Raw genomic sequence first — 20,461 nt, 5'->3', positions numbered from 1 at the left:
AAAAAACAGGTAGCAGGCTGGATTTGGTGGAAAGATAGTAGTTTGCCATCCTGTCCCAAAGCAAAGGTGGGGTTAGGAGTAAGGAGGCAAAGGCAGAAGTTAAAACTACTTTTCTTAATACAGCTTATTATTGCTTCCACCAGTGACTGTTTTTCAGGTTGCAGCCACTCTCCTTCACCCTTAACAGTTAAAAGGCTCTTCTGACTCCCCAGGCATTTCTCACTTCTGTTGTTTTATTATTTTTCTGGATTTTATGTTCACCTTTATATAGTTCTAGAGAGGAAATAAGAAGCACACACTAATTTACCATCTTGGCAGGAATAGGAAACCAAGTCAATAATTGTTTTATTTATATTTTTGAGAGTAAAATTGTGTTTATTAAAAAAAATCTGGTCTATGAACACACTTCACTGCTTCAGTTGAAGAACCCCAAGCAAATAAACATACCAATATTAAAAGCAGCATAACTGGTTACTGTCTTAAAGATACATAAAAAGAATCAAATGCTACAGGATAGGAAGGTAATCACCCCCCACCTCAGAAATCACAACTTCTTCCAAATAAAGAGTATAACCCATCTGCCATATTGAATTGATATTTATTTCAAGACATGCCATGTCAAAATAAAACAAAAGAGTCAACCCTTGCCTTTAACAGTAATATTGCATTATAAAAGCACTTTACAACTCCATCCCATCTGTGAGTTACTGGTATGTGGGCTAATGATTATCTGAAAGCATATCTCTATTCTGATCCATAATCCAAGTGCTCTCTGAATATTACAAGGTGACAGTAAGTAGGAAGTGGGGGAGGAAGAGGTTAGAGGAGGGGAATAAGGTTCTCCCAGTTAAGGGTTTTTGTTGCAATGAGGGGATGAGGAAGTATGAAGATATTTTTGTTGTCTTTTCATCTTTACACTGTGTTAAGTAATGCTTACAACATAACTTCAGCAGGCTTTTCCTGAACTGTTAACTCATAAATTTTCTTCCTGCAAACAATGTATTTACAAATGTGTTTAACTTACACAGCAATCTCACAATAACTAGTAAAGATTAAAATGGTGCACTCCTAGTATATTTGTTTGCAGTGTTTTAAGGGAAATACATATTGCCATGGTGATGAAGCTCTAAATATATTGAACAAAACATCTAAAAATTGAAAGTAGTTTAAAAAAAGGCAAAGAAATAAATATCACCAAAAAGATTAACTGTAGCTTAAATATAAAACTAAATCACTAGTTAATTAACCAAACTATACAGATCTAATAAAAAGCAAACCAGCCTGAAAGACCCAACATTTAAAAAAAGCTAGAAAATAAGGCATAAATCTGCATAATATTTTTATTTCCATTCTCTCCTTTTCCTCTTCTAAGTACGCTTTTTCAGATCTGCCTCTAGGGGCTCTATAGGAAACTTGCCGTTTTCAATTTGACCGCAAATATCCTGAGCAAAATATTTGCTATTTTGTCAATTTGACCGTAAATATCCTGAGCAAAATATTTGCTATTTTGTTGAGGATTCTTAAGCTTGAGAGATCATTGTTTCTACTGGTTATAGTTCTGATCAGGTGCCAAATTTAAATTCTTCCACTGGGGGGGAAAAATTTTTTTTCCACTGGTTCTTAAAGGAATTTGATTTCTATAGTGCCTTGCCTGCATAGCATTAAAAAAAAATAAATAAATAAGAGAAGTCTATTGCTTAAAAATGTTTTTCTTTTTTAACAGATTATCCTGACAATTTTAAAATCTTGGGGGAAAGAGTTCATTAGAAGAAATAACAACAACTTGTTCTGAAGCACTTTTACTTTTCTCTCCCAGAGTCTAACATATGAAAGGGTTGTTTGGTCAGAAATACATTTTGTGTTCATTTACTTGTAAGTACTATGTTCATTAGGACTCATTTTAAAGATGCACCAAAACATTTTTCTTATTCAAGCACTGATTACCATGATAGTTGAGTTTTGACCTCAAATAATGTCTAATTTTAATATCAGTGCTCAAGAATAATATTGGATATCTTAACAGAAGGCCTAGAACAAGTGGGATCACTAAAATTGAAGGACAACTCCAATGGGTTTGGCCTGATTGCTGCTTTGCCACCTCTTGTTTTGAGGGAGGAAAAGTAACAATAAGGAATGCGGTAAGAGAGAGGTGATAAAAGCAGGGAGAGATCAAGTAGGTAGGCAAGTGCTAATATGAACAACTGTTCCTTAACCAAGCCACATACTGTTGAGATTTCCATCATTCTGAAGTGCATTACCATAACATTAAAAAGGAAAAAAAAGTTAAGAATATGTACCTAATTTTCAAAGTTACCACTGGAATTATGCTGGAATCGTTTGGCTTTTTGTAAAATATAAATAATGAAGACACTGACTTTTTTGTGCTTGTGAAGCTAATAGATCATCTCCACGAGACAGGCAGCAATGAAGAATTGCAATACGTTATTACTGACGGGAAAAGGTTTAAGCCAATATTCACACTGCAGTCAATGAAAGTGTAAGGGGGCCAAAGCAGTGAGCTTCTGGAGGAAAGCTAACGATGCCATGAGGGTTTAGCAGGAACAGCCTCCTTCGCTAACTGGTTGCTCCTGAGGCTTTTCCAGTTTTATGTCAATCACTGAAACAAAAGTTAAGGAGCTATAAACGGGAGAGTACAATTCCAATTCTATTTAACATTGACATCTATAGCAAGCCCCTTCCATTCTTATTTGGCTTCAGAGACTACACAGCCACTATTTCTATGTAGCTAGGTGTTTAAATGGAATAAACTTGCTTATATCTACTATATGCAGCAAGGGTTAGAATAAGGTTAACCTCTATTCATGAAAATATATCCTAAGGAAACTATTCTACAGGAGAGAGAAACCATATAAAGATGTTCTTTATGGAATTACCTATAATAAACATCAGAAAAGAGCCTACAAAGAGTTGCAATGAGAGAGAATTTAATGATGGGACTTGACTCTGTAGAACACATTATGCTATTAAAAGAAATAAAGGCTTAGAAAACATAAAACATTTAGAAGTGGGAAGAGCTGAATACAAAGTGCTATGAATTCTATGGCTTATTAAAAATGTCTGTATATGGAAAAATACTAGAATATAAAACAATGAAAATATCAAAATTCAAAATCCTTTGAAATAATTAATATTAGATGCGCTTCATTATGTTGTTTCTGAAAGCAGAGGCCATGATAAAGCTCCAGACTGAGTAATTTCCTGCCTGTGCTGAGTAGAAAGCTTAAATGTTAGAAAAAACAGGGGAAGAAAACATGATATATACTATGGGGAACATGTACAAAGCCAATGGGACTAAAAATTAAGAAGCAGAAGACTGGGATTCTAAGAGTTTCTTGCTCATTAAAAATAAAGCAAGCAAACACAAACTCTCGATTAACTGTAATGAGCAGCAGGGTGCAAAGGGTATGTTTGGATAACCAGATCTCATTTGCTGTAGAAAACCTGAGAGTTTCTATGCTCCTAAGTCATCAATTCCCGGCTGTAAAAAGCAATAGTGTTTAGCCAACCAAGTGGGGTTCTAAACACTAGCGATAACATTTTCTGATTAAACAGAAAGGATACTGTCTTCTCTGCTTCTGTCCTGTGTGCTTTCCATGCCAGGCAAAGCTGCTGCAACACGTCGGAAGAGCTGTGGAAAAGAGAGAAATGTGATAATTGGGAGGGAAAATTTAGCAAATGGTATCAAGTAAAGATGGATGACCATTGAATGGTAGGTTCAAGGATATAGCTTCTAGGCGATTCCTCACTTAGATCATAGCACACTGAAAACATCTTAAAATGTCTATTTATTCTATAAATGAATGCTATATGAAAAGCAGTATGCCAAATACAAAGAGGTATAAAGATATGATCCTTGCTTTCCAAATGGTGAGATAAAACACGAACAAACATCTAAGAAATAAGCAGCAAAAATGTCATTTGAGTCATTTGGCTTGTGTTTGAAGTATGATGTTATGAAAAATATCTTCAAAAGGAGAAACACACTCAAACCTAATGAGATGTTCACTTTAGAGGCATGTGGGAACAGAGACGACTAACGACTGAAAGAACAACAGATTCATACATATTTTGTGCCCAAACCTAGGTATATGCACACTGGGTAGAATATAGCAGGTAAAAAAGACAGGTTATTTCAGTCATTTTTTTTTTTCCTGTTAGTCACTCAGTATAAAAATTCCTCTAAGTTAAATGCAGATGTGATGTAACTCCTAAGCACCTGAGTACTAGGGGTATTATCTCAAGTTCTCTAGGGACAAAAAATGAACAAGATATAGTTTTTTAATTCAAGGACCTCACAGTCTGGCAAAGGAAAGAGAATCAGTGTGATAAATGTTATAAACCAAGGAAGTACAAAATGATATGAGACTACAGATGACAGAAAGCCTTCCTCAGGAGGCTGGGGAGAATCTTTAGATGTTAACATTTGAGTTGGGATTTAAAGGCAGTTTTAAACTCTCACTTGGCTGAAAAACATACCGTGCAAAATGCTCAGATTTAAGTGGTCCATAAACATTGCTGAACTAAAATGAAAAGGAACAGAATGAAAAGGCCAGAGATGAGTAACTGGAACTGTAAGTAATCTGTTTAGGGAACAAAGTATAGAAAAGGAACAAATTTTATCTGTAGGCAATCACCTGATGGGACAGGATTAGGGAAGATCTGAGAAAAAGTACAACTGTCTTGGTTCTATACGGTTTAGCAGCACTTTAGAGATGTATCAAAGTTAGGCATTACCATCAACCAAAATCAGCTATTTGACTTCAAACTGCAGAATGCTTATCTTAACATCTTCTAGTATACCAGAAATTGTGAAGGATCAAAGATCACAGGTGTGTAAATTACCACCAATCTAATCAATACAACATTAATTGTAGAAGGTGGGTCCATTTGCATTAATACATGAATACTCAGTTTCAAATAAAGACCAACGTTCTAAATATACCAATACATTCAACAATTAATGACTGTGAAAGTTGTTAATTTTACAAAAATAAAAATTTACAAAATCTAAACACAGAACTATATTGATAGAGTACAACAGATAACTTTAGGAAAAGTATTATGCCTTTTAAAGCTATCAAGTTTATAAAATTAATGCAAAATTAGACAATAATTCTAATCTTTTTGAAGTTTTTGTATATTAACATTAGATAATAAATTGAAAGAAGAATGCCAACTGTCAGTTCAAAATTTTATGCATCAAGAAAAAGTCTAACACCCATTAAAAATCATCTTTCATACAAAGAATATAGAGTATGAAGGAAAAACATATTTTATAGAAAATAAAGTTTGAAAAAAATGTACTCCCCTACCAACATTAGCTAAAAACGACCATGTACTTAGTACTGCAAATAGGTAATAAGTATAGGGACTACAGAAGTAATTCAGTAGCTGACAATGTGCCACTAGATCAAAATTTGTATCCCAGAAAATTTGTTCTGTAATGGTGACGTTAAGTATCGGTCTCAATGATTTTAACACCTGGTCATCTAACCAAAATTATAGTCAGCACATTTCTAATTTCAGTAGAGATGAGGGCAAGGGAAAAAAAAAAGTTTTCAGAAGAAATGCCTGAACAAATAAATGTTCAGAAATAGAAAGCACAAGGTACATTCAAGAATGGTTAGGTAGTCCAGACTAGCTAGAGCACAGAATATGTAAAAGGATTAAGATGAGGCTGTATATATTAAAGATCAGACTGAAAAAGACTTGGAAAGAATATGAACTTGTCCTGCAGGCAAAGAAAGAGAAGGCACCAGAAAAGCAGTTTGCATGAAGACTTCTATCAATAATCAGTGTTTTACTATGGCTATAAAGACATACAAATCACATACTAAAAGTGAAAGATATTAGGGTGAGATGGCAGAAAGCTAAACACTAAAAGGCGAAGAGTGCATTTAACATTCTGGGTAGGCCACTTAGGTTGACAGGTCATCCTTCTGTCCCTTGGTTTTCTCATCTATAAAATGGGCTTAAAATAGTTGTATATTTAACTGACTAGATCATTGTGAAAATTAAGGGAAATCATTATGTTCACTGCTTAGGACTGATCTATTTTTTAAAAAAATCTTTAGTAAACAGTAGCTCTATTTCTATAGAAACTTGTCATAATAACTCATGGGTCTTGTGAGCTAGGGGACCAGAAAGTTTTTCCAAATGTTATGATATCCTTCAGTGGATTCTAGGATTACAGCAAAACACCCAACAGATTCAAAATTCTGCTTTAAGAAATTATGTAAAATGGGTGGAAAAAGAATGGAGGTTGGGGGAGACCTGAAAATATTAGTGCAGAACTAAAATGTTCTTACTTAGAAACATCTAGAAATCTTCCCAAGATCTCATAGCTTAATACTGACATGAAGTAGTTTTTAAACTGCTTATCTTTTTGGCTCCTAAGGATATCAAAGTTTATTATAGGCTAGTTTAGAAATGGAATTTTTTTTCCCAAGGGAGAGGCACAGGAAAGGAGTGTTTACTTTCTGTGAAAATGGAATAAAATGAAGTTTTTAAGTTTTGAAGCTTAAGAAAAATTAAAATATGTTCTAATTAGTGAAAAGTACATAACTAATGAGGTCTTTGGGGGAGGGTATTATTATATTCACAGTCGTCTACCTATTCTCATATAAAACAGTATTTAATGTGTTTACAGAAACAGCATGGAGTTTGAACTAAGAAACTCTAGTGCTAACTACCCCACTATTATAGCTCTGTTACCTCAAGGATATTAATTTATTTAATCCTTAGATTTCTTCTAATAAAAAGGGGGATATAATTGTGAGGTTCAAAGGATACAATGATACTGCTTCTCTTTGGAATATCCTCCCCCTGCTCTCAGTCCAATATGTCTAGCTGACACTCATCTTTCAGGATCTATTCCCTGATAACTCCATAGAAAAGTTCCTTAACTTACTCCCAGATTCCTTCAATACCATCATCCTTCTATCTAATAAAATGTTTTTATATACTCTAATAGCATTCTGGATTTCTTCTTTCAGAGCTTTTACTGCAATGACTGTAATGGCCTATTTACCACCCTGTCTTTCCTCTAGATTTTAAACCTCTGGAAGGCAAGACTCATTTTTCATCTTTGTTATCCTAGTAACAGATATGCAGTAGTTTTTTTTTTTTCCCCAAATGCTAGTTGAAAGAATGACTAATGGGTGTGAAAACACATTAGAAAGCATAGACTGCAGTTCATGTAGCTGATTTTAGTGCCTTGAGCCTATGGCTTTTGGGGATTCATGTGCATCTGAATTAACAATAATTCCTTAGGCATGACTATCCATAATACTATTTAGCAGATGATCACAGATCTGAGAAAGATCTGTTTTTATCAAGTGAAAGAAAAACTAGCAATTCTTAATGCTCATTGAACCCTCTCGACCCCCAAAAAATGGGCAAAAAAAGAAATGAATTTACTCAGTTCCTTGCAGAAAAAGGAAATATAAAAGGCCTTTTAAATTTATATGGAGTGAAAGTGAAGAAAAACTCTGATAAACTTCAACTTGATGAAAAAACAAATGCCACTGAATAGTATTTCCTATCAAATATGAAGGATTCAATTAAAACAAGCAAATATAATGGGAAGTAATGACAGATTTGCCATACACCAAATTGGTAGCAGAGCTGAGATTCCAAGTTCATATTCTTTCTACTATCTTAATGCTACCTAGTATACATGAAGTTCTTTCTATATGGAAAGCACTGTGTAAAGGGCTGTGTGAAGAAACAGATGGGGGCTTAGGGAACTGGGTGAAAAAGATAAAGAGATCAAGAAGTACAAATCGGCAGTTACAAAATAGTCATGGATATGTAAGTACAGCATAGAGAAGAGAGTCAATAATACTGTAATAATTATGTATGGTACCAGGTGAGTACTAGACTTACTGGGGGGAATCACTTCATAAGTTATATAAAGCTCTATCCACTATCACTGTATAACTGAAATTAATATAATATTGAATGCCAATTGTAACTGAAAAAATTTTTTAAATAAAAAAAAAAAAAGCTAACAATCCTGGATAAGAATTTGCTAGGCCTATTACTACACAAAAATCACAGACATGAAAATTTAATCCATTTTCTATGACCTAAAATTGTTATCTATAGTTTTATCTATATAATTTTTAAAATTTGGTGCTCCATCAAAATATTTCAATTAGATTAAAAGAAGTAATGTCACTAACCTAGGACATCTCAAAACAAGACAAGAAATAGTTTACAAAAGCCAAATTCTATCCTTACAAAAATATATGTAAGACAGGAAAGAAAAAACCTTAGGAGTTTGTTTTAAATAACCTTAAAGGAAAATCCATTTCTTAAATGCCAATGATACACTAAGAGACTTCTGCTATATTAGGACTCACAAATGACTAAACATGGGGCCAGTACAGGTGGTAATATATCTTTTTAAAACCCTCAGAAGACTTGTATTTACTGAGTATCTGCTTTCTATAGGTATCCTTGCCAGACCATTTTCTTTTCTGGAAAAATGGTATCAATTCCACCCAGACCTCAAGTTGTGTGGTATTTTACTTGTCATAATTTCTAGAGGGAAATAGGCATATTTAGGTTGCAGTGACAACTACAGACAGGTATTAGCTTTGGAGATGACAAGATGAATATTGGCTTTCCATAGAAACTTTCAAGGTGAATATTTTGGGCTATAACTTTACAGATATTTAATTTAAAGGGGTGGATTGAAGAAGATCTTAAAAGTAAAATCAATGTTGCTACCAGGTCTTATCTTTATTATAAAATTAACTGACTATTTTATAAGCAGGAGAAATCCATCCTTCAAAGAACAAACTAAGCTAATCAGTCTCACCAACTTATAGAAAAATTTCCATTATGAAAGTAAACTTTGTAAGGGTAGGCAGCATTTTATATACCATTGTATTTCTTATATGATTGGGGGTTCAGATTAGTTGACTTAGATTTTTCGCTAGATCTTCATTTTAGTTTTGGTAGTCTATTATTTTTTGAAGTGAAAGTAATAGATGGAGGAGGCAAGAGAACTAAATGTTAAATCAAGCTGTATTCAGAGCCTATACCTTGTTGCTGCCAGACCAGGGGAAATCTGCAAAACAGAAGATTCCTGCTGGGATTACTAACAAATCATTTACCCATACCATGAAGAGAAAACAAGAAAAGTCTTTAAATTGCACTCTACCTAAAATAAACACGATCTCTTATTCCCTAGGCTAACACCATGGAGAACTTTTAGATCAAAGGCTAGCCTGCCTTTCTCACTACATACCCTTGTTTTTCATATTGTGTACTCAAACCATCGAAGGAAAAAAGGTAAACTAAGTCTTTAAAATGTAATTTATAGAAATTAAGATTGATATATAAACTGAATTCCCTAAACACTCGGGGTGTCTTTGTCTCTGTCCTTCTCATTGCCTTTCCTCTCTGTCCCTCTTGGCTCTCACTCTGTCTCTGAGAGGAGACCACACTGTCTACGGAACATTACCCCTTCTCTAATAAATTTTCCTTTTGACTTTGACTCTGGTGTGTGCTTGAATTCTTTTCTGTGCCCCATCAAGAACCCTTTCTCTATCAATGCAGAATTTGAATCTCCCCCGGGGAGGCAGGGGAGAGGGGGAAGGATTTGCCCTGTCCTGCTTCAAAAGATTATTTAATTATCTTTTTCTTTCTTTTGCAATAAACTCTTAACAGGTCTTCTTACTTCTCTTAACTTCTACAGTCTATTTTTTCACAGAGCAGCCAGTGATTTAAATCCTAAATCAGATCATGTCAAATCTTTGATTAAAACCTTCCAAGAGGTTCCTACCTTACTCAGAATAAAAGCCCAAATCCTTGCTATAGCAAGGATTTACTTTTAAGTCCTATAGCCTATAGGACTTAAGACATCAGTTCCCTAGAACTATCCTTCTGTGAGTTCAATTCCTATCACTTGTCCCCTCCACTTCACTGCACTTTAACTTGACTGAACTCCACATCATCCCCTAAAAATGACAAGAATCTTTGAACTTGTCATTGAACTTGATGCTTAGAATGTTCTTCTCCAGATAAATGACTCACTTTCTCAATTCCTTTAAGTCTCCACTCAAATATCACCTTATCAGAGAGGCCTTCCCTGATTATCTTTTATAAATAAAGATCAATATCTCACTCCCTTCACTCTGTACTCTTTATCTCCCTGACCTTAATTATTTTTCTCCAGTCTCTAACCTCTTCAAATATAAAATTTCCATTTATTGCCTAACTCTACATATTAGAATGTAAACTCCATAATGATATGGACTTAAGATGTTTTGCTCACTATTACATCTCCAGTGCCTATAAGGTAACAGAACTAGGCACGTATGGTCAATAAACATCTATGAGTAAATTAATAACTAAGAGCATGGCCAATATAATAATTTCTCTTTCCACCAGTTCATATTCATCATATGTTTGGATTATTGCCCATTTAGTAATATTAAAGTCTGACTGCTGTGTTAGGGATGTGAAGCACAAAAGGATAAATTAGGTATAAGATTAAATATGAGAGAGGCAGAATAGTGTAGGGTTAAGAGCACAGATTTTGGAACCAAAGAGACCTGAGTTCAAATTCTAGCTTGAGTTATAACCTTAAGCAAATTACTTAGCCTCTAAAACTTTGGTTGCCTATCAGTGAAATGGATATACTTACCTACTCCACAAGGATACAATGAGAATTAAGTGAGATAAACGCCTGGCACATTAAGTGGTTCTAACACACATTATATTTAAGTAATTCTGGGCAAGTTATATAACTTCTATGCCTCAGATTTTCTCTCTAAAATAGTAACAATAGTAGCTGCCTTAAAGGACTGTTACATGGATTCATTCTTGTATTAAACAAATATCTAAGTACTTACATATTGCATGTAAAGTACCTGCTTGGTAGGAAGGCAATAAAGACATGTTTTAAAGTTAATATTCATGGCATAATATTCATACAATGTGTGCTAAGTGGTCTTGTGTTATATGTTAATTTCTTCTTTGGAGAAAGGAAGAAATTTACTGTCTGTTGCATTCGTTAGGCATTTATCATGTATTACTTACTCTTTATCATGAGAATGTGACCCTTCTGCTCAACTATATCATAAGTTTTTGAAATCAAAAATCATATTTTACATAGCATTATATTCTCCAAAGAACCTACAGTGATCCCGCATATTGAAGGTACTCGCTACCTGTGAATTAAGGTATATGATTAAAGTACAAGAATAAGACCTGCTATGTACCAAGAAGTATGGTAGACATGGGATACAGAGGTGTGGAAAAGAAATCATCTCTATCAATGCTTAAAGTATACATGCTTTCTCAGCAGGTATAAAAATAATTTCCACACACACACATCTTAACTCCACTGTAAATATGTATATAAGCTTTCATTGACTGGTTAGTGCTGATGCCCATCGGCTACCACTAATTTCTCATAAATTTCTCCTCTGTCTTTCAAACAAATCTTTTTCTTCTGATGATTTTAGAAGTTAAAAATCAAGGAGTGTTTCTGTTTATCATTTTCCATTACTGTAAAATTAGAGAATATAATAAGGTGACAAATAATGTACTAATTCTCAGATGAAAAGTCAGGTGGAACCTTAAATAATCACCTATTATCATTTCCTTCAGCAATTTAAACACCATACCACTTTGATGAAGAAAGCAATATTACTACCTTTTTAAAAACAGAATTAGAAAAATAAGAGGTAATTTATTTTCCTTAGGTTGTCTTTATCCTATATAATACAAATAATAATGTTAGATATTATTTATTCTAGTTCTAGCATGGATGGTTTTATTAAAAAACTACAATAATATTCTTTAAGATAGAAACAGGGCTTTAGGGTTATGTGCTTAAACTAAAGAGTAAAAAGGTCAAGCACGGAACATTTTTAAATAAGAAGAAAAAGTAGCAATACTAGGTAGGAATAAATTTGTTTTATTTTAAGGCAAAGTTCTTAGGCACCAAGGCCCAATGACCTGAGCCATGGTCAGATATTAAATAATACATTAATAAAATCTCTTAGAATTGTTTAACTAGATGTTACCCTTAGCACTGATAAACATCTTTTATGCAGAAACGCTTTTGTGTACCTTCCAGTGAAAAGGCATGATTTTGTCAAATAAAATGAGTACAATACACAATCATCGAAAGTAACTGTGCTTTGCAAACATACATGGTTAAACAAAGACATGCAACATTTACTTAAAAGCATGTAAGATGACTATGATTTCCAATGTCTTCTAAGACAGTCAATGGACTATGAAATTTACTTGGTAAATTACTGAATACCAGCACCATTTCTGAATTGTGTTGACCTACAACAAAAACTCAGAAGGGGTCTGGGATTATTTCTTAATAATTACTTCTGTTGATATGTGTTACTCACTGATCAAATACTATAACTCTAAAATCTCCTTATGTTGAAATTAGATAAACGATAACATACAATGTTCAGGAATAAATAAAACTAAGTATGTACTTGCTAAACAGTCTCAGTTATTTCATTTATCAAGTATTTTAATTTTTACCTCCATAAACTCAGTATAGGCTTTAGCTTTGGTAACAGAAGAATAGCTTATACAGGACTAACACTCTTGTATACAGTAATTTTGAACTCTAGACAAAATATAAAAATCAACTATTTGAAGGCTCTCAAAACAAAATGTAGAGAAACACTAGGGGGCATTTCATCCCAAGGAAAATAAAAACCCACACTCACTGGGTAAGATCCATACTTATTCAGATTTCCCCAGGAGCCATTCTTAGCCTGTGAAATATGGAATGGCTAGAACTCAAGCAGAAAATTGGAGTTTTACAGGTTTGAGGTGTCAGCGTAATGCGAGTGTTGCTGGATTGATGAAGGAAATAGCAGAAAGGAGGAAGCCAAGAGGAAGAGCCCTAAAAATCTAAGTTTAATTTCCTGCAATCTTCAGTTGATTAGTCAATGGTACATATGTAGGAGAGACTCCAAGGAGCCCATCTGAAAGTAACAGCTTGAGGCTGAAAAAAATGAGCAGGGATTTCAGCTACTGCCTGCTCTAGGGATACAGCTCAGACTTCAAATTTCACCAAGACAGAAAAGCTTGATAAACATCTCAGGCTTTCTAGAGATCTACCCAAATGAAGCATAACATCAAGACTCCATAAATTCAAGGTGACCAGCCAGCAATTTAACAACATGCCATAATAAAATCTAGCATTTTGTAGAGAAAAATAACAGAAACCAGAGTCTGTATGTATCAAACACAATGCTGAGCATAGAACCAAAAATTACAAAACATGTATTCGGGGAATTCTAACCTAGAACCAAGAGAAAAAGTAAATACCCAATAGAAACAGACCCGAAACAACCCAGATGTTGGAATTAGCACATAAGAATTTCAAAACAACTGCTACAGATATGTTCAAGGACTTGAACATAACAATGACAGTAATCATCGGACAGATGAGGAATTCCAAAAGAGAAATGAAACAAAAAATAAATGAAAAATCTTGGATTGAAGTACAGTATCTAAAATGATAAATTAATTGGATGGATTTCTAACAGTTTGAATGTGGCAGAAAAAAGATTAGTGGAACTTCAAGACACATCAATAATATTGTCCAATCTGAAAAAGAGAGAAAAACAAAACAAAACAATGAGCCTCAGTGATCAATGGGACAATATCCAACTGTTTAACAGATGTGTCATTGGAATTCCAGATGGAGAAGAAAGAATAGGTTATAAAAAATATTTTAAAATGACACATTACATACAGAGAATGACATAAATTAGAGCTCATGAAAAATCTCATTAAAAATCATGGAAAATGGAAAACAATGTAATGGCATCTTTAAAGTATTGGTGGAAAAAGAAGCTGTCAACCCAAAATTCAATAACTAGCAAAAACATTCCTCAAAATTATTCTCCAAACGGCATTTTGAGCTAAGTGAAAGCTGAGAAAATCCATCACCCAGGAGACCTCTAAAAGAAACAGTAAGGAAAGTTATTTAGGCTAAAGAGAAATGATACCAGATGCAACTCAGATCTTTAAGGAATAAAGAACACTGGAAATAGTAAATATATGACTAAATAGAAAAGAGTGTCTTTTTCCTTAATTACTGTTTAAAGCAAATGTTAAAGCATTTATTATTGGGTTCATATGTATGTAAACATATGTAACAATAACATAAAGAATAGGCTGCATAATTCCACATGAAATGGTAAAATATTAACTCTAGTTTAATCCCCAGAGCAACCACTAAAAAAGTCATGAAAAAAATTAGCCAAAAATCAAAAGAGAAATTTAACTACAGTATAAAAATATTTGATAAAACCAAAAATGACAGAGGGACAACTAGAAATCAAAGAGCAAATGGCAGATATCAACCTACATTAATAAATACATTAGATCTAAATAAACCAAAAATTCCAATTAAAAGGCAGAGTTTCAGACTGAATTAAAAAAAAGTGAGATCCAACTGTATGCCACCGACTTTACAAATAAAAAGATATATCAAGCAAACAAAAAGCAGTAAGAGAGCCGATGTGGCTATATTAAGATCAGAGAAAGACTTACAGACAAGAAGTATCAGAGAAAAAGAAGGACATTACTTAACATTAAAAGAGTCAATACCCTAAAAAAAAAAAATAACAATCCAAAATATGTATGCGCCCAATAAAAGAACTTCAAAACACATGAAGTAAAAGTTGACAGAATTACGGCAACACAAGCAAATACAAATGTTGTTGTAAATTTTAATACTTCCTTCTCAGTAAATTTTAGAACTACACAAAAAAATTAGTAAGGCTATATAAGATTTCAACAATGCTCTCACCTTTCTTGACCTAACTGATAATTTATAGAACATTATATCTGACAACTGTTGAAAAATATTCATTTCCAGTGCACATGGGACATTCACTGAGGCCATATGCTAGGCCATAAAACAAGTCTCAATAAATTACAAATGACTGAAATGTTACAATGTATATTCTCTGATCACGAAAGAAGTAAATTAGAAGCAATGACAACAGGACATCTAGATATGTCTCAAATATTTGAAAATTAAACATTTCTATATCTTCATTGATGTGGTCATCACATCTATACATACATTTATCAAAATTCATCTAATTGTAAACTTAAGATTATGTGCATTTCACTGTACATAAATGTTTACCTTAATAAAAAAATTAATAGAAAAAAAGTTCAGTGTAGATTTAGCTGAATTCAAAGAAACTCAAGAGTATCTTTATCTAAGTTGCAATCAAAAGACTGAATGAAAGACAAATCCCATGTAACCTAACTTCTCTAAGCTTGTTCAGTCAAGCTTAGAACAATTCTTAAGACTGAGTCAAACTCAATAAATTAATTTTATTCTTATGGCAAAGCATGGCAGCTCTAAGTATCTGCTAAAAAATAAGGCATATTATTCTTTCATTTAATGAATATTTAAAGAGTTTTAGTCTAGTGGCAGGCAGATTTGACCAAAAAAATTTCTATATTAAAACTAAGACGGGGTGCTAGTACAATAATTAGGAAAGGTACTTAATCTAAATTTGATGGTTTGAACTGAGTTTTTAGTTACAAATGGCAACAGATAGGGAAGCAAGTGTTTTAGGAAGAGGGACAATATCATACAATGGAAACACAAAAACATGGTAAACTTGGGGCACTTTAAACAGCATCATATGGGTATATAGTGCTCAAAGATCAGGGTAGTGACGTATGCAGAGGCCAGATCAAAAATTCTGAACAGCAGTGAACTGCATACTAAGGAGTTTACTTATAATTCAGGATAAAATTCACAGAAGTAACTTGATCAGATTTGCATTTTAAAACAATCACTCCGGTAGCGGGATGGAGAATAAACCAAAGTGGGTAAGATTTGAGGCAGATATCAGTTAATGAGCTATGGTAGCAGGCAAGGCAATAGACAATGAGGGCCTTAATATAACTGTGAGAAAAGTAGAATAAAAATTCTAGGTATCTAAATGATTGAGTCTAGGGTGTGAAAACAAATGAACCAAAAGACCTGGGTTTCACTAGGTTTGTTCTACTTTATGAAGATACATTTGGCACTTGGGATACATAATATTTAATTTCTTATGTACCAATTTGGCTTCTACAAAGACTGACAGCCATTTGAGTGTTGAGAGTACAAAGTACCTTCTGTATCTAGGAGGGGTTAGGGAATCAATGCTTGTTCAAACAATTATCAAACTGAAGAGGTTTGACATACTTGCTGAACCATCTCTATGGTTTTATGTCTTTTTTATAAAGTACAGTTTGCATGAGAACTCCCCTGAGACTCTTGTTTAAAAATGTTAATTTTAGAACACGACTTAATTGAATCGATATCCAGTAGTGCCCAGAAACCTGTATTTTATATAAGCTTTCAGGTACCTATCATGCACATTAAAGTTTAGAGCCATTAAACAATTCTCAAATCTCAGATTTTCCTAGGGGCAATTTGCCATTCTAAAATCTCTGTCCTTTCTTGCCTTTGATTGGATATCAGGTATTCTACTCGCTACCAAAGACAGTCGGGTAGAGAAAAAATACATTTCTAGCCTATGGGTAAAATACATTACCCATAAATAAACTTTATGGTTTCAATAAATGTCTTAAGAGAAAACTTTAGTCACTCGTTTTTTTTTAACCTACTGCCAAAGTTTCCAATGGCATGATAAACATTAGATTTATAAAATAAGCATTGAACTCCAACCACATAAGGTGCATTGTCTAGAGTAAGAAATTGGACAATGGTTATTTGGCAGATTTGATTTAGATTTCACCTAGGAAAATTTGAGTTGTTCTATACAGCCAATATGTCAAGTGGTATTAAAGGCTGTTTAACACTGGGTGATTTGTAGTGCAACTATAAGAAAGAAGACAAACATTCTTTCATTTCTAGTCATTTAAATGTTTTTTTTTAAAAGTGATACCCTATTTCATTAGTTCTTAAGCTCCTTTATAAAAATTCAAGGAATTGCCAACTCATAAAAAATAATGTGATTTATTTCCTAGCTAATGCTTAAAATCAGCCGGTAATTTCCCCACATAATAGAAATATGTTTCTATATGATTAATCACTGACAGTTAAAAGGGGAAAACTTTAAACTATTATTTAAATGTGCTTATTAAGATTTTAATTCTTTTTTTTTCTTTGGTTTTATTCTCTCATTTGTGGGGGGGTGCTTACTGGATTTTTTTCTTCCTTAACTAAATTATATGAGCTGACAAAGTGTGGGTCTCTAAATACTGAAATAAAATTCTAATAATCTATGGTACTCTGTGGTATACTCTATAAATGAAAAGTATTGGTATTTGTGAGTTAAGAAGGAAGCTACCAAAAAAGAAAAAAAAGGGAGGCTCTATTCCAAAATTTGAAAATAGTAATTTTGGTCATATTTAAAAGATAATCAAATAACCCCCCAAAATTAGGAACTTCAGCAAAATCCTATGTTCAGACACAACATTTAAATAAGGAGAAATGATAAAGTAGCAAATGGGTTTTGAATTCAGGATTAGATTGTTTTATAAAAGAAGTCTCTCTTCATTATCACTGGTTAGCTATATCTCTCCGTATATGTCAGGCTTTTGGAAAAAATTATGTGCCTTGTAATGCAAATGTTTTAAAATCGAATTGTGGGGATGGTTGCAAAATGCTGTAAATTCACTAAAAATAACTGTATGCTTAAAACAGGTAAATTTTGTAGTATGTAAATTACCACTGAATAAAGTTATTAAAAATTATGTTTATAAAATAGTAAAAGAATGACATATCTCATTTTCTCAACATCCTAGGAGTTATCTAAACTTGGAAGAAATTAAATGTCATGAAGACACTACGTATCACTGCTCACTGTATGCTGACGATCTTAGAGCTTCCACACCTATGAGACTATTTAGGGTCAGGACTAGGGGGCCACAGCAGGCCTTTCTTTAGACATTAACTCAGACCAAAATATGTCCCATAGAAGGCCATAGTTTGCAATATAAGAAACTAGCTCACATCCTTTTCAAAGTGTCTATAACAGAGAAAACTAGATGAAGCTACACACTGCTGTGTCTTAGAACAGTGACATATGATAATATTGTGGTAACTTCTATTACTCAAACTCTTAAACTGTCTGTGGCTCCTATGGGTTCAGTTACTTATCACTTACTAAATTCCATATATACTGGTAGGTTCTGGGAATATATAATTTTGATGGGAGATAATTTCAATATAATATAGCAAGTTCTATAACAGTGGTTTCACAGGGGTGAAGAGTCTGTAAAAACACAGAAAGGAATAATTTATCACTAAATGAAATAGCCTGGAGTTATGGTAGAAAATTTCATAGAAAATGTTTCTGAAGAACTGACACTTAAACTGAAACTTAGAAGGATGAGTTGGTATCAGTCAGGAAAGAAGAGTATGAGTATTCTAAGCAAAGAGAGAAACAGCATAAACAAAGATAGGGAGCCATCAAACAGTATGCCATGGAGAGGGAATCAGTGACAATTCAGTATTATTACTTACATATGTTTCAAGGAAAGGAGAGAGAGAAAATAAAGTGCCCAAAATGAAAACAACATAGAGAATTTTTCATAAAGCTCTACTTATGCAGTTTAAAAGATTTTACTTTAATCCTCTATTGATCACCTAGAATTTAAAAAAAAAAATTCAATTGCTCTGTAAATCCTATAAATCTGAGACTACTCCTCTACATAACATTTAGCCCTGAAGAACTAAGCAGGTGAGCTTTTGGCTACCACATCTTTCAGAAAAATTTGATAATGTGAGGTGTCACATATTTTCTGCTCTCCAAAACTCTCCTGTTATAAATACTGTTAAAACACCAGCAGTTTATTAAGGATAAAGTAAACAGAATGTGTTTTCATGACAAGCAAAACACCGTTCCTGTGACAGCAAATACTTGGTGTCTTTTATCTTAATCTTACCATCAAGCCCTAACATAAGAAATTTTACTGTGAAACGATGCAGTAGGGAAGTAGTAGGAGTATGGTGAGTTAATAACTTGCAATCTTACAATCATAATAAAATACTTGTCCTGTGCATAATCTGAAGATTGTCAAGTCTTTTCCTTTTTTCCAAAACCTATATTTTTTCCATTACTTTTCAATATGTTGCTAGTTCATAAGTCCTGATGTTGCTAACTGAAATAAAATCTTACACTAGAGAATAGAATACTCACATAATTATTTCATAATATGTTTTTCAACTTGATAACCTCAACCTATACTAAAAGAACACTTACCTGCTTTACATTGTATCCCGCTTTTGCACTAGTTTCAATAAACATAACATTCAGCTCTTTGGCTTTCCTCTCCCCCTCCTCAATTGACACTTGCCTGCAGGAAAATAAAAAATTCTTCTTTTTGAAAGATGATATTATAAAGATTTTAAACAAAGTTCTGAAAATAACTTTTCTTGATATGGGTGCTGGTTACCCAGACTAGTCTGAAAACTCAAGTTGCAGTTTCAGGTGTACAATTTAACAGTAAGGCATAGATACATGTATTGCATTTTGTGTTCCCCTTCCATAGTTAGATTTTTCTGTCACCACATATTTGATCCCTTTTACCCCATCAACCTCCTCCCTCCCCTCTGGCAACCACCAGTCTATTGTCCATGTCCATGAGTCTGTTTGTCCTGTTTGTTGCTTTTAGGTTTATATCACACATATAAGTGATATTATGTGGTGTTGCACTTTTTCTGTCTGGCTGATTTCACTTAGCATGATTATCTTGAGGTCCATCCATGTTATTGCAAATGGCAGTATTTCATCTCTTCTTACGGCTAATATTCCATTGTATATATGTACCACAGCTTCTTAATCCAGTCGTCTATCATAGGACAATTCAACTGCTTCCATGTCCTGGCCACCATGAATAAAGCTGCTATGAACATCGGTGTGCAAATATCACACTTAAACAATTTTTAGGGCATTTATTTTTAATGATTTGCTTTTACTTTGCTGAGCTCATCTTGTAACAGTTCTATTTTTAAAAACTTAACAGCCTGTTACTTTCTCTTAATATTAGACTATAAGTACCCTTGTGATGAAAAACTGTTTAGAATAATTTTTAATGGCTAGATAACCTGTCAATTTGCTATTATGTTTTATACAACCATTCCCAAACTGTTAGAAATATAAGTTGTTTTCAAATTCCACACTACTGTGAAAAATGTTGCTATAAACATCTTTGTGCTTAATATTTTGTACACTGTGGCTTATTTCCTTAGGTTGGATTTTGTGAATTTCTCTAAGTGGAAAAGTGAGTCGAAAGACATGTATGTTAGTCTCTTGATACACAGTATTAATATTTTAATACTTCTTTTAGAGAGCATTTTGTGATGTATTATAATTAGCAGTATGCCTCAAATTGTGAGCTCTTCAAGTACAAGATTATCTCATTCATCTTGGTGGTCTAAATGCTT

General features: G+C 33.4%; 1 protein-coding gene across 2 annotated transcripts in view; it reads right to left on the bottom strand.

The window, feature by feature from the left end:
• Positions 1-333: 333 nt before the first annotated feature.
• The window catches only part of RAB6A (RAB6A, member RAS oncogene family), a 60,165-nt gene continuing 40,037 nt past the window's right edge, over positions 334-20,461 (bottom strand). For both annotated transcript variants that reach the window (XM_011377380.2, XM_011377378.2), the window contains exons 6-8: positions 19,278-19,371; positions 3,583-3,649; positions 334-2,617 (exon numbers count right to left, since the gene is read on the bottom strand). In XM_011377380.2, coding sequence (XP_011375682.1) covers positions 2,553-2,617; positions 3,583-3,649; positions 19,278-19,371 — 226 coding nt within the window. In that variant the 3' untranslated portion in view covers positions 334-2,552. The remainder of the gene's footprint in view (positions 2,618-3,582; positions 3,650-19,277; positions 19,372-20,461) is intronic.

The sequence above is a fragment of the Pteropus vampyrus genome, unplaced genomic scaffold (genome assembly GCF_000151845.1).
Source record: "Pteropus vampyrus isolate Shadow unplaced genomic scaffold, Pvam_2.0 Scaffold311, whole genome shotgun sequence".
Classification (NCBI taxonomy): domain Eukaryota; kingdom Metazoa; phylum Chordata; class Mammalia; order Chiroptera; family Pteropodidae; genus Pteropus; species Pteropus vampyrus.
This window is presented reverse-complemented; position numbering and strand designations above follow the sequence as displayed.